The following is a 13,862-nucleotide window of genomic DNA, read 5'->3' as shown; positions in this document are numbered from 1 at the left end:
CCCTAGTCTTTTCTGCATCATCCCAAAAAATGTGTGCTTTGAAATTCGTTTAGCACTTGCTTGTTTCCCGGGGCGAAATAGACTGAACACATTGTCCCCACACAGAAAGAAACAATTTTTGTCGTTTTGGAGACAGCCTCGCTCCATAAGACTTCCAGACCATTGATGCATGGAGCTTGTTATGCCATTACCAGAAATATGAAGGTTGCTCTCGTAACCAATGATTTAGGATGCATTTTTTCCCCCCCATTATATATGCTTTAACAAAAACATCCTCTGCCCCCCCAAATGAGGCTTTGTTAAATAGTATCCCGGTTGCTGACAATGTCGGGGAGTGTCCAAGAACCCCTATAGCGCGTACTTTACTGCAGGTACTTTCAGTGTTGGTGGTTGGGTGGAATTGGGCAGATACACACATGCATATATGCATAATCCATGCTTAGGCCTCAAAATAGTTCTGTGGGAGCTTTCAGGAAGACTACTTTATACCCAAAAAAGGTACACAGGTACATATTTTTCCTTTACCCTATACATATGCAATGAGTTATTAACATTTAGGCAAGCTTCAGGACCGATTTGTGTGGGTAAAAAATATTCTCATAATGCCATTTCATATGGTGCAGTCTAGTGTTTGGACTGTGCACTTTTGAATTTTAAAAAATACATATACAATAAATGACACATTTTAAGTAAATAAGAAGGCTGGGATACACTTAATTATGCGAGTTGTTAATTTATTTGCAAGATTCAATTATGACCTTGATCTGTCTTTTCCTTTATCTTTTTCGTTTTATATGGACATTGGACTCTTGTTGGATACTCATCCTGTTGATACTCTTTATTTTCTGTTGTTTTTGCTTTCTTGATAACCAATAAAAAACATTGAACTTAAAAAAAAAAATACATATTTGTTTGTCACTAAAAGATCTGCACAAGTGAGCAATTTTAAATATGTACCAAAAACTATTTCTAGACCAATTTTCAAAACGGTCCAGACACGTACATTGAAAATTGTATGACGTGCGTGGAATGAGAAGTACATACTGCGGTGATACAATTACCCCATCAGTATTTAAATTCTTACCTTAGAAAGCAAACCATTGGTCTTTTATGTTGAAACTAATTTGCATACAGCCCCAAGAAAAGTCATGGTATGTTCAAAATTGACTCTCTTAATACTTTGGATATGACTGTTGTTTTTTCATCTGTTCAAAACTATTTTTTCCTTTAGTCCCTGAGAAGATTATATGCAGGGCTCAGCTTATTATCTTCTAAACAACAAATTTTAGCTTTCTATACTTTAAATGCATTACAACCCTTTGTCTTAGTAAGAAAGTCATGTCTACAATTTGGAAATATATTTTGAGACAGAAGGAACAAGAGCTTTCGGAAAGATCTGGGAAAGTTGGTCCATTTCAAGAGAAGAATGGAATGGGTGAAGACAGCGAGGCCAGAGAGATGATCACCCCAGCACTTCGAGATGCTCTCACTAAACAAGGTAAGCACGGATTGTACTGAGGATACAGTACTATGACAATAGCTACAGTATTTTATGCTTTATATGTCATTTTAACTTGGCAACAATTACACACAGATGAAATGAGTGCCTATCTGTCTGAGGAGCTTACAGATTCACTTGCCTATGTCCATAGAAGCAGGCTTTGTTGCCTTCAGTCTTTGAATTTGACGGTTATATTTCGTTTTTTGTTGGATCAAAGTAAACATGGGAGCACACATTTATATGCCTCCAAATTGCAGCGAGTTCATGTTATCAAAAGTTTCTATTGGCATCAAATTTATGCGCCACAGGAATATCAAAACTACCACCTCACTAGGGCCCTCTTTTATCAAGCCAATTAGGTCGCATACCTTTTTGGATTCTGTGCCAGCTTCAGGGATCTTGTAATACAAATGTGCTTCAGAAGACAAGCTGCAAGCATATAGTAAAAGAACTTCATTTGGACAGAAATTCCTTTTGTGAATTCCCTGGCATTTCAGATAGACTATTTAACTTATGTTCTTATGTTAATATGTAAGCAGGGCACTTCAGACAGCTCAAAACATTGCAGAAACGATCTATAAGGCCTCAGAATACATCAACTTCATTACACGGGTTATTAGTAGAGGCCACTTAGTATTTAAGCTGCGTACTTTAGTGCATCAAATTTTATATGGTGTGGCCCCCATATACAGTATATGCAAGGCATTGTTGATCTATCTGATAGAAATGTTAGAGTTGGCTCGAGGGAGTACGTAATCCTCCATTATCCAAAAAGTAGTAGATTAGTTTATAAAACTGTTCATTCAGCTACTTTTTCATTCCAGGTTACTAAATGGTAGAATTTATTGCCTAGGGAAATAAGATATTAAGATAATTCTTCTTCTTTTAGAAAAATGTTAAAACCTTTTTATTTCATAGATACTTGTCTTCAATCTGATCAAAAACGAAAGAAGAAAGCTATGGAGCTGATGTTTGTGATGCCAGGAACTATTGAGTGAATATATGGATTTTTGAGATTGTATATACATTTACATCTATATATTCACAACACTTGTCCTAAATCTGATCAAAAACAAAAGAAGAAATCTATGGAGCTGATGCTTTCGGAGATTGTATATACTGTACATTTACATCTATGACAGGAATTATTGAATGAATATATAGTTTTTGGAGATTGTATATACATTTACATCTATATATTCACTCAATAAATAAGCTATGGAGTTGATGTTTATGATGACAGGATTTATTGAGTGAATATATAGTTTTCGGAGATTGTATATACTGTACATTTACATCAATATATATTCACTCAAGAAATCCTGGCATCAGGAACATCAGCTTCACAGCTTTCTTCTTTTGTTTTTGGTTGCACCATATTGCTGCGGACCATTTGGGTTTCCATTTTGTTTGTTGTCTTCGTCTTAAATCTGATCAGGCAGCGTTAGTAGGTAAAGTGCTTTAATCTTTTTTTATTGCCTGGGCTTGGTTTATAATTCTTTTGAAGATTGTAACTACATTGAACTATTATAGGCTAATGTGGGATACTCATAAATTTGTCAAAAGCATTGCTGAAATCCAATTGAACCACCCTTAGCATTCTCCACTGATCCAGTTTTCTGGTCGCTCAGTGAAGGGAATTGATCAAATTTATATGACAGGACCTACTTCTGGTAAAACAATGCTGCCCTAGTGATATTGAAGTCCATGGGAGAAGATCAGTTTTCTCAGGAAAAGCGTGTAGAGGGAAGAGAAGATTGCCCAGGACAGAGCCCTGAAGAATTCCAACCAAATAGTGGGATGACCATGAAGAAGGATCCACTAGTGCAGTGTATCGCAAAATGGTGAGATTCCTGGTGTGCCGCGAGAGGCCGGCAAGGAGGAGAGGCACCGGCCTGACTTTCTAAAGGATGTGCCTCTCATGAGAGGCACATCCTATAGGCAGTCAGCTGGCACCTCTCCTCCTCTCTGTGCCTCTCCTCTTCCAGCAACCCCCCCGGTGTCTCAGGATCCTATCTGGAGGGCCTCCGTGCGTGCACGTGACATCATCGCATTTACATTAGGGACTTCTATTCCACCTATACCTTGCAGTTCAAGGTGGATTACAAAAGAGCTAACTGGACATTTCCAGTGAAGTTACAACAGTTTTGGGTTTTTTGGGGGGTTTTTGGTTACAAGGGAGGAGAGGTAGCTGGATTAATTCCGGAAGAACTTGCAAATTGGATATTAAATTGACTGTACGTTACTGTGTGATATAACAAATAGATTACAGTTAGAGTACAAATAAGATTACGTTACATTTCAGGGATCTGAATACTTGGTTGGTGTTTTGGGGAGGAAGAGATTATTTAAGTGGAGGTTTTGGGGGAGAATTTATCTAGGAGGAGGGGGAAGGTTTGGGTTAAGATATCTGGGTGCCCTCCAGCCATGGTCCCAAGTTTAGTGTGCTGTGGCTGTGGAGAGTTTGTGAGCCACTGCACTAGTGGATACAGCAAAAGTGTGATGGGAAAGAATAGAGCCGAATCTTGGAATTCTTGAGGGAGGACAAAATGTTGAGGAGCAGATAATGGCCAACTGTATAAAAAGGTGGATAAAGATGGGGGTGTGTAACATAATATAACAACTTATTTCTATACTTAAACACTGTAAAGTTCTATGCTGTTCACAAAAGAAAATCAAGTTACGGTTTAATGAAAGTTTCAGTTACATTTACCCAGCGAGTTCTTTTCCTGTCCCTGCCCCACTCCTGCAAGCTCTGTCATCTGCACAAGCCTCAAACACTTTAAAATCATAAGTATTTGAGGCTTGTGTGGTTAAGGCAGAGCTTACAGGAATGGGACAGGGAGGCCATATCCGGCCCGTTTAGGTTTTTAATAAGGCCCACCAAACATCTGGCCCTTCTCCACAGCTCATCCAGTGGGATGGATTCGACACATGGCTAGGCGGGGCTTTTCCTGTGGAGCACCAGTCTTTTCTTCTCGGCTCTACTGCTGATTGGTCAGAATGATCCCTGGGGCGGGAAGAGTAAGAAAAAGGTCTGCCCTGTAAGCACTGATTTGGGGGGGGGGGGGAGTAAGGCATTTCAGCTCCTTCTAGATCTCATTGGACGAGGATGAATTCATGTTATGTCCCGGCACGCTTTCCCGGTCCCGCCCTCTCCTCCTTCCCTACGCTCGGCACTCTCGCGTCACAATAGCAGTTTAAGGATGTGAAGATGCTGCTTGAGGAGGAGATCCCAGGCGGTGGCGGGCCTTGCTTGACAGCTTCATGAACCTGGAGAGGATAGCCGACTACTGCGAGAACAACTACATCCAGGTGGGAAGAGGTTGCAGCCTTTTGACCCCTTGCAAGCCCCCTTGGGATAGAGATGCGAGTGCTGTTAGGAGGGGAGCCTTGGCCCCCGAGAAGAGGATGGAAAGAGAGCAGTTTTAAAGTAACAAATCAAACCCTGAAAAAATCTGCGAATCTGTGCTTCAGTCAGAGGACGAGATGGGCTTTTTCCCTTTCTCTTCCATGCTACTGAATCAAATGAGTTGAGGATTGGATACTTATGAACATTATGTATATGTGACAGGGAAGTTTTGTAAACTGCATAAAGTAATTAATGAAGTAAGTCGGTTGATGGGAAATTATGCCAATGTGTTTTAAATAAGATACGATTGGAATATAAGTAAAATTTTGGGAAGGTTTAACATTAAAAGAATTTTAGAAACTACAGAAAACCCATTTGTTCGACACTTAAACTCCTTTACCCTCTCCTCTTTTCCTCCCCTTTCCCATCCCCCCTCTTTTCTCTCCCCTTTCTCTCCCTCCTACCTATCCACCTCCCCTCTCTCCCTCCTTCTCCATCCTCTTCCCCCCTTGTCTCTCTTTACAGTCGCCTTGAGCCTTTATAGGTATGAGTGACGCACAAATAGAAGATTAGATTAGAATAGATAGAGGTATAGGGAGGTGTAGGGAGCAAGAGGGGAAGGCTTGCAGAAATGACAGTATCATTGCAACTCCTCGTGCACCATGGGTCACCCCCCGTTGCTCTGCCCCCATTGCCCTGCCCCTGGTCACCTCCCCCCCCCGGGTTGTCGTTCCCCCATCCAGCCCCTCTGTCAAATTTAAGAACCCATTGTGTCCCACGAGTCAAAAAGTTTGCCCACCCCTGGGGTAGACTCTTCTTCATAGAAAGGATGGCGAATTCATGGACTGGCCACCTGGTGGAGCTGTGGAGGTGAAAACTGTATATGAATTCAAGAAAGCTTGGGAGAAGTACAATGATCTCTAAGGGAGAGGAAGGAATGAGTCTCTGCACATGGCCCTGAATCCCCCTTCACATCCCCCATGGCTAGGGTGGAGTAAGGGGCGGTTATGCCTTAAATCCTCCAGTGGTCTTCTTTTCAGTTTGGGCACCTTTGTGGAACTTCGACACAACTCAAACAGGTCTAACTGCCGGAGTCTAAGTTCCCTCTAGGAAAGTTTCTATTATGGCTGGGGTACGTCCAGATTGAAGCCTGCCCATAACACACCTCCCAACACACTCCTATGCTCTCTGAACGCACAGCATCTTAAGAAGTGGTGCTGCACATCTAGAAAGTTGGTTTTGATTATCAACACTTGGATGTCCCTGCTATTAGGATGTCTAAGTGTTGACTTAGGCTGGTTTTTGCACGTTTTAAACTTTCGATTATGAGCCCCATAGGATCTTGTGGAAAGCAGCACAATATTTACAACATTTTTGAAAAATTTACTGATATTCTGAGAAAGTACAACACTGAAACTGAAGCCACATATATTGCCAAAGAGCTAATTCACTGCAAATGAGACCCTAACCAATGAAATTTTGAAATCTCTCTCAATAAAATTTCATACAACTAAAATATGCTCAAAAGATTGGCCAAGCCAGCTGTACTAGTGATGATTTGGTAAATTAATCTGCATTCTGTTGTAATTACATTGATCTAATTTTAATTAGTTTAGGGGTAGCTACTGTCACCAAAGCTGTCAAAGATTTTCATATCCAAAAGCAAAAGCCAATGCTAACAAAACCCAACTGACAATTGAACACTGAATATATGCCATTTTATTTCCAGAGTAACTAGGAATAATGTCAAAATTATACTACTAAACTACCTTACAGTAAAATATTCTTAACAATACTAAAGAGTTCTGATGAGAGAAGCAAGAAAGACGGCAAACTTCCTCCCTTTAACCTTGTTCTCTGCAGCACTTGTCAGAGCAAAATCATCTCGAGCAAATCATGAAGATTAATTCCATTGAATTCCTGCCTGAATAGCAGCTTTATAACTGAAATCTTCCAAGACAAAATTTATCAACTGAAAAATATGTAATTGTTTAATGGATATGTAAGAAAAAAAAATGTCAGAACATAATTAACTAAGCCCTTCAAAACCTGTTTCTTTGTTTACCTTGTGTAAAAACAAAAGTTTAAAGAAACAAATATAGCAACATAGAAAAATGACAGCAGATAAAAGACCAAATGGCCTATTCAATCCATCTACTATTGTGTAAGTCAGTAGGGGCTGAAAATACATTAATACGATAGTAGGGCTGGCTCTGTTCTTGTATTGAACTCTGGCAAACAGAAACTTTGGCATGTGCTGCTCTTTTGAGGCATTCAGGGTCTTGTCCACATCTCTGTGATGGCCACTATATCCAACTCCTCTTCTTCCATCACAGCTAATCACTGCTAATGCTCGAAGTATGGGAAATAAGATTCTGGATCTAGAAGCTGTGATTGAAGAAGAGGAGTTGGATATAGTGGCGATCAGGGAGACGTGGTTCACGGAGAACCATGACTGGGATGTAGTTATATCGGACTATGATCTGCTCAGGAAAGACCTAGGAAGAAAAGGAGGGGGAGTAGCTTTATATGTTAAAGATCATATTAAAGCCACACAATTGCAGGATCTGCAGGGCAAGGAAGAGGCGCTGTGAATCAATTTGGAAAGGGAATGGTGAATATATTTACATTGGTGTGATATACAGGCCTCCTTCACAGACGTAAAAAGTAGATAGAGATTTGATAGTAGACATTTAGAATATCTCTAAAAAAGGGGAAGTCTCACTAATAGGTGATTTGAACATGCTGGATGTTGATTGGGGTATCCCTATTGCAGGGTCTTCTAGAAGTAGGGAGATCCTGGATTCTCTATAAGGAGAACTGTTCCAGCAGTTGGTAATGGAACCTACGCGGGATGGGGTCATACTGGACTTAGTGCTTACAAAAGGGGAAAGTGTTTCTGATGTTACAGTGGGTGATCATCTGACATCCAGTGATCACTGCATGGCACAGTTTAATATTAAGATGGGTATAGAGAGGGCTTATTCAAAAGCAAAGTTTCTAGACTTAAAAAAGACCTAGCTTTGTTCGGATAGGGGTTTTCGTCAAGGAATTGTTGTCTGGGTAGGAACGTCTGGAAGTAGTGGAAATGCATTGGGCAAAACTTAAAGGAGTGATTGTAAGGGCGACAAACCTTTTTGTTACGCAAGTAAGTAAAAGTATGAGGAAAAGAAGGCCGCTTTGGTTCTCAAAGTAGTAGCTGAGAAGCTAAGAAATAATGAGTTAGCATTCATAAACTACAAAAGATTGCAGAAAGAGGAATGCAGGCAAAAATATCTGGAAAAGTTAAGAGAGGCTGGTTGTGTAGCCAGGAAAGCAAAGAATCAAATGGAAGAAAATTAGCTGACAAGGTAAAACAGGGAGAAGACTTTTTTTTTAGATATTAGTGAAAGGAATAAGTGCAAAAGTGGCATTGGAAGACTCAAACATGAAGGGAAGGAATATGTAGAAGCTGATAAAGAAAAGGCCGAATTGCTTAACAAATATTTCTGTTCTGTGTTCTTGGCTGAAGCGCCGGGAGTGGGACCGCAGAAGACAACGTGAATAGTGATGGAGGAGTAGTAGATCCTGATCGATTTTCAGAGGGTTGTGTTCGTGAGGAGCTAGCTAAAATAAAGGTAGACAAAGCGATGGGGCCGAATGGTGTACATCCGAGGGTGCTGAAGGAACTTAGGGAAGTTCTGCTAGTTCTGCTGACTGACCTTTTCAATGAGTCTCTAGAGTCGAGAGTGGTACCGGAGGACTGGAGAAGGGCGGATGTGGTCCCTCTCTACAAAAGTGGAAGTAAGGAAGAAGTAAGGAATTAAGCAAATTAATGGAAACACTTTTAAAACAGAGAATGGTCAAGTTTCTGGAATCCTGTGGATTACAGGACCGGAGGCAACATGGATTCACTAGAGGTAGGTCTTGTCAGACAAATCTGATCAATTTCTTTGACTAGGTGACCAGAGAATTGAAAAGAGGATGTATGCTAGATGTGGTGTATTTAGATTTTAGCAAATCCTTTGAAAGTGCTCCACACAGACGTCTAATAAATAAACTGAGTGCTCTTGGGATGGGTCCCAAAGTGACTGGCTGGGAAGGCAACAGAGGGTAATGATCAATGGAGATCGCTCTAAGGAAAGGGATGTTACCAGTGGTGTGCCTCGAGGTTCTGTTCTTGGGCCTGTTCTTTTTAACATTTTTATAAATTATATTGCTGAAGGATTGTCAGGTAAGATTTCTTGACACTAGAAAATGGAGTAACCTTTTCTGAAGCAGTCTGTCGTCTTGTTTTCAGTACAAGGCTGCTTCGTAATGACAAGGTTCAGCAAATGTGTGGTGCTTAAGGAGAACATGCCAACTAAATATTTTGAAGGTTCCTGGGGACTGGCAGGAACTTAAGCTTTTCAAAAGAGGCAGAAAAATTCTTGTTCAATCTGACCTCTCGGGTGAACTTCACCTCATTGTTTAGGAACTTACCCTCCTGGTCTGACTAGGATCTTATAATGTTCTGGTATTAATACAACACCAAACAAACCCAAGAGTAAGGGAGAAAAATCTAGAACTACACGGAGAGAATCTCCCCACTCCCTGAAGAAATAGGGTGAGGGGGAGAGACAGCCCAAACAACACACTACTGCAATAAAGAATATAAGTAGTAGCGGAAGGGAGCCCTCAGTCACACAGCCTGCAATGGGGACACACCCCTAGAACACCAGCTGTCGCAAGCATACACCCAAAAGGGTGAAACATTCCTGGGCAACCTTTGTGTGAATTTTTGTGATAAATCAATACACAAGAACGTGGAGGTTTGGGGAAATTGGATCAAAAGTGTGTGTGTGGGTTGGGAGTTGGATGCTGGAGGAAGGAATCAGATTGCGGTAGTGGTCGGGCTGAAAGGGCAGTGGCTGTACTATCAAATTGTCAGTAGTATACCTGTACTTAATGCTTCCTCTTGAGGTGATGGTAAGCGCAACTAGTGCACAGTCGTGAGGCGCACTCTAGCTGTCACGAATTGCCACACTTCTGCTCTGCCCCTGTCATGCCCGCTAACCATATTAAGCAGCCAGTGTGGATTTTTGCTGGTTGTTTTAACGTGAGTTTGAGGTTAATGCCAGTGTTTTCCCTCTAAGCCAGAGGTTCTCAATCCAGTCCTTGGTACACACCTAACCAATCAGCTTTCCAGGATACCCACAATGAATTTGCTTGCGCTGCCCCCTTGTGTGCAGGTCTGTTACATGCATATTATAGGTATCTTGAAAACCTGATTGTCTAGATGTGTCCTGAGGACTGGGTTGAGAACCTGTGCTCTTAAACTGTTCAATATACATACCTAGCGACTGCCTGAGCAATTTTATATTTTTGAAAGGGGTTAATAAGCAAGTAGATAAAGCTGGGGCAGTTAATTTAATATGTCTGGATTTTCAGAATGGATTAAATGCTCTGGCAAAAGGAATAGGTGAGATGATCAAATATGCAGATGACACAAATTATTCAAAGTTGTTATATCGCACATGGATTGTTAGAGATTGCATGAGAACTTTGGCATCCAGATGGCAAAAGAAATTTAATGTGAACAAGTGCAAAATGATGCCCGTAGGAAGAGATCCAAAAAGTAGTTACATTATGAGAGATTTCATATTGAGGGTCATCAGCCAAGAAAAGAACTGAAGCATAATTAAAGACAAGACATTGTAATCGTTGGCTCAGTGTGTGGTGGTGATAAAAAAAAAAAAAAGAGCATACAGCTTGTTAGTAATTTAATGGGAAAGAAATGGAGAATAAAATTGAATGATATTGGGATTTTATAATATTCTTCGTTAGTGTGACTGCATTTTGACCATGTAGTGTGCCATTCTGGTTGCTGCATCTCCAAAAATAATATAGCAGAATTTGAAAAGTGTAGAGAAAGCTGGTAAATGATAAAGGGAATGGAATGACTGTCTGTGGGAAGCCTTAAAGTGGTTAGGGCTCTTCAGTTACGAGAGGCAGCTGAAGGAACATACGACCGAGGTCTTTAAAATTAGTAGCATGGAATGGGTAGACCTCCAAAAGATACAGAGTATGAGACATGCCATGAAATTAGTAGTAGGAGACACTGTTTTTTTCACTCCACGCACATTAAACTCTGGAATTTGTTGCTGGAGGATGTGTTAAAAGCTTGGTCAAGTTCTCAAAGTAAAAATCGCTGGGCTCCTTTTATCAAGCTGCGCTAGCGGGGTTAACGCGTGCGACTTTTCATCCCGCGTTAACCCCCGCGCTGGCTAAAAACTACCGCCTGCTCAAGAGGAGGCGGTAGCGGCTAGCGCGGCCGGCGGTTTTAGCGCATGGTATTACGCGCGTTAAAACCACTAGCGCGGCTTGATAAAAGCCCTATATGTCTTTAATTTCAAGCATTTTTATTGAAAACTTATAACTCATATATAGACAAAATCGGTGTGCATTGCCAGTCTGCATATGCAATTTAATTGTTTGACAAGCTAATCAGTACCAATTTAATCTGTAATCTAATCCTTCGTTTTATATACCAATAACTGGAAATTAACAAGCAATAATTGGCACTAGTTACAAGCTATGTGCACAACTTTCTAAGCATAGTCTACAAAGTGGTGCACACCACCTATTTTGAGAATCAGAAAAGGGGGTGTGACAAGGGGAGGAGCATGGGTGGGTCATGGGCATTCCTAAAAGTTAGGCAAACTATTATAAAATACACCCGATCTGTATAGTTTCAAGTTTTAATAATAATTTGATTAATCGCTTAATCTAAATTCTAAGCGATGTACATGTAAATAAAATTACAATGTAAGGGGGATAATACAATAAATAAGACTAACAAGATTATTGACAAATTTGATAAGACTAGAAACATAAGGGAGGAGATGGGTAAGAATTACAATTTATATAAAAAAGTTAAAGAAACAAATAAGGGGGACACATAAAGAAAGGGGAGAAGAAAAAAAAAAAAATTAAATAAAATAAAATAAAAAAAAGAGATTACTTCAATAAAACTATAGAAAGAAAAAATGAAATTGGTTCAAAGACTAAATGATTAATTTATAAAGGCATCTTTAAAGAGAAAACTCTTCAGTTTACCTTTGAATTTTTCTATATTGGTTTCTTCCCTTAAATGGCTAGGGAGAGAATTCCAGGTTTGGGGAGCTGTAACTGAAAAGATCAACTGTCGTCGAGTATTTATAATTTTAAGAGAAGGAATCGTTAGCAAATGCTGTTCAGCGGATCTTAATGTTCTATTGGAGGTGTAAGGGATTAATAACTTGTAAATAAAAGCCGGAGTTTTAGAAAGAAGAGATACAACTAAGGCGTAGGTATTGACTTAAATGGGTGCACCTAAAAGTTAGTCATGCCCGGGGGCACTAAGCTTGATTCTATAAACTGTGCATAACTTTGGAAGTGACGCTTAAGCACGCCCAAGGTGGGGTGTGGGCAAGGCTTCGCCCAGAAGTGAACTTGGGAGGGCCTAAGCGTCGGTACGCATCGCTGTAGATGGGAGACAGACACCTGAAATGTAGGCGTTCAAAATGCTACCCTGTATTTCAGGCGTCTGTCCGGGAATGTAGGCACGATTCTGCAAGCCGGTATGTGGTTTGACACGCGATTGGCGGCCGCTTCTCAGGCCCTTACTGTATGACTTAGAAACCTGTTTCCTTCATTGTCCTTTCACTTGGGTCCCTTTCCATGTCCTTTATAGCCCTCCAGTTTAAGCACACAACTAACCCATTGTGTTCTTTCAAAAATCTTGAGTTTTCAGCCTGTGGCTGTTGAACCCTTGGGAAGCACATGGACAGTGGTCATCTTATGCACGTTCAGTGAGAGATTAGAGAAACTGGGCCTCTTCTCCTTTGAAAAGAGGAGACTGAGAGGGGACATGATCGAAACATTCAAGTTAATGAAGGGAATAGACTTAGTAGATAAGGACAGGTTGTTCACCCTCTCCAAGGTAGAGAGAACGAGAGGGCACTCTCTAAAGTTGAAAGGGGATAGATTCCGTACGAATGTAAGGAAGTTCTTCTTCACCCAGAGAGTGGTAGAAAACTGGAACCCCCTTCCAGAGGCTGCTATAGGGGAAAACACCCTCCAGGGATTCAAGACAAAGTTAGACAACCAGAATGTACTAACTTTATTCTTCTATACCGCCATAGTCGAAAGACTTCTAGGCGGTTCACATTCGTAAGGCTAGTCTCAGTTAGGGCACTTGTCTTTGACCTAAGGGCTGCCGTGTGAGCGGACTGCCGGGCACACTGGACCACTGGTCTGACCCAGCAGTGGCAATTCTTATGTTCTTATCTACTCCTCCATTGGTATAACCGTGCGGCACTGATTTATAAATGAATAAAAATAGCAGTTATTGCTTCCAAAGAGCGGTTTGTTAAACTTTTCTACATTATAGGATCATCACATCAATGTAATTTTTATCTTTTTTTTTTTTTTTATAAGCAGAAATGCATTAGCATAATGGTTTTAAAACAGATAATTTCATTTATTTAACAATAATTGGTTGCTATGGATTTAACTTAATTTTCTTTCCAGGATCATCCCTAAGGGCATAATTAGCCTGAGAGACAGATAATGGATGCTCTTGATTTTGAAAGAAAGGGATTCTTCTTCCCTGTTAACCTTCCAGCAGTGTCTCTCTTAAGTGCTGCAGCAATTGCTCATTTTCACAGTTGTCTGCGTTCCTCTTTTATTTTTTTTTCCCCCCTTCCCTTCAGGATGTAGACTTCCTTTTTCACGGAAGAAAATTGCTGCAATTTTTCTAAAGACATCCAGGAAGAGTTCTTTTTCAGTGACCCATTTTAATTGAAATATACGTGGGCAGAAACCGTGCAAGTCATAATAGTGATAAACTAAAATGAAAATCTGAGGCATAATAGCAAAATCATAGTAACAGACGGTGCTTATGGGCGTATATCTATATTGGTTATTGTAACACAGTTACTGAGGATATTCTTTTATAAATAATGAAAACAAGAAATACATACACTTCAATAATTTTATTTTTATTTA

The 13,862-nt window shown here is 40.4% G+C and overlaps 1 protein-coding gene across 1 annotated transcript in view; it reads left to right on the top strand.

Annotated features, from left to right (window-relative positions):
• Window positions 1–13,862, top strand: part of LOC117348989 (S-adenosyl-L-methionine-dependent tRNA 4-demethylwyosine synthase TYW1-like) — a 170,984-nt gene that overhangs the window by 42,975 nt on the left and 114,147 nt on the right. Inside the window, exon 8 of the mRNA XM_033921785.1 lies at window positions 1,372–1,498. Within this exon, the coding sequence (XP_033777676.1) occupies window positions 1,372–1,498 (127 nt within the window). The remainder of the gene's footprint in view (window positions 1–1,371; window positions 1,499–13,862) is intronic.

This window comes from Geotrypetes seraphini, chromosome 15 (genome assembly GCF_902459505.1).
Source record: "Geotrypetes seraphini chromosome 15, aGeoSer1.1, whole genome shotgun sequence".
Lineage (NCBI taxonomy): Eukaryota > Metazoa > Chordata > Amphibia > Gymnophiona > Dermophiidae > Geotrypetes > Geotrypetes seraphini.
Note: the sequence above shows the minus strand (reverse complement) of the source record. Positions and strands in the feature narration are given on the sequence as shown.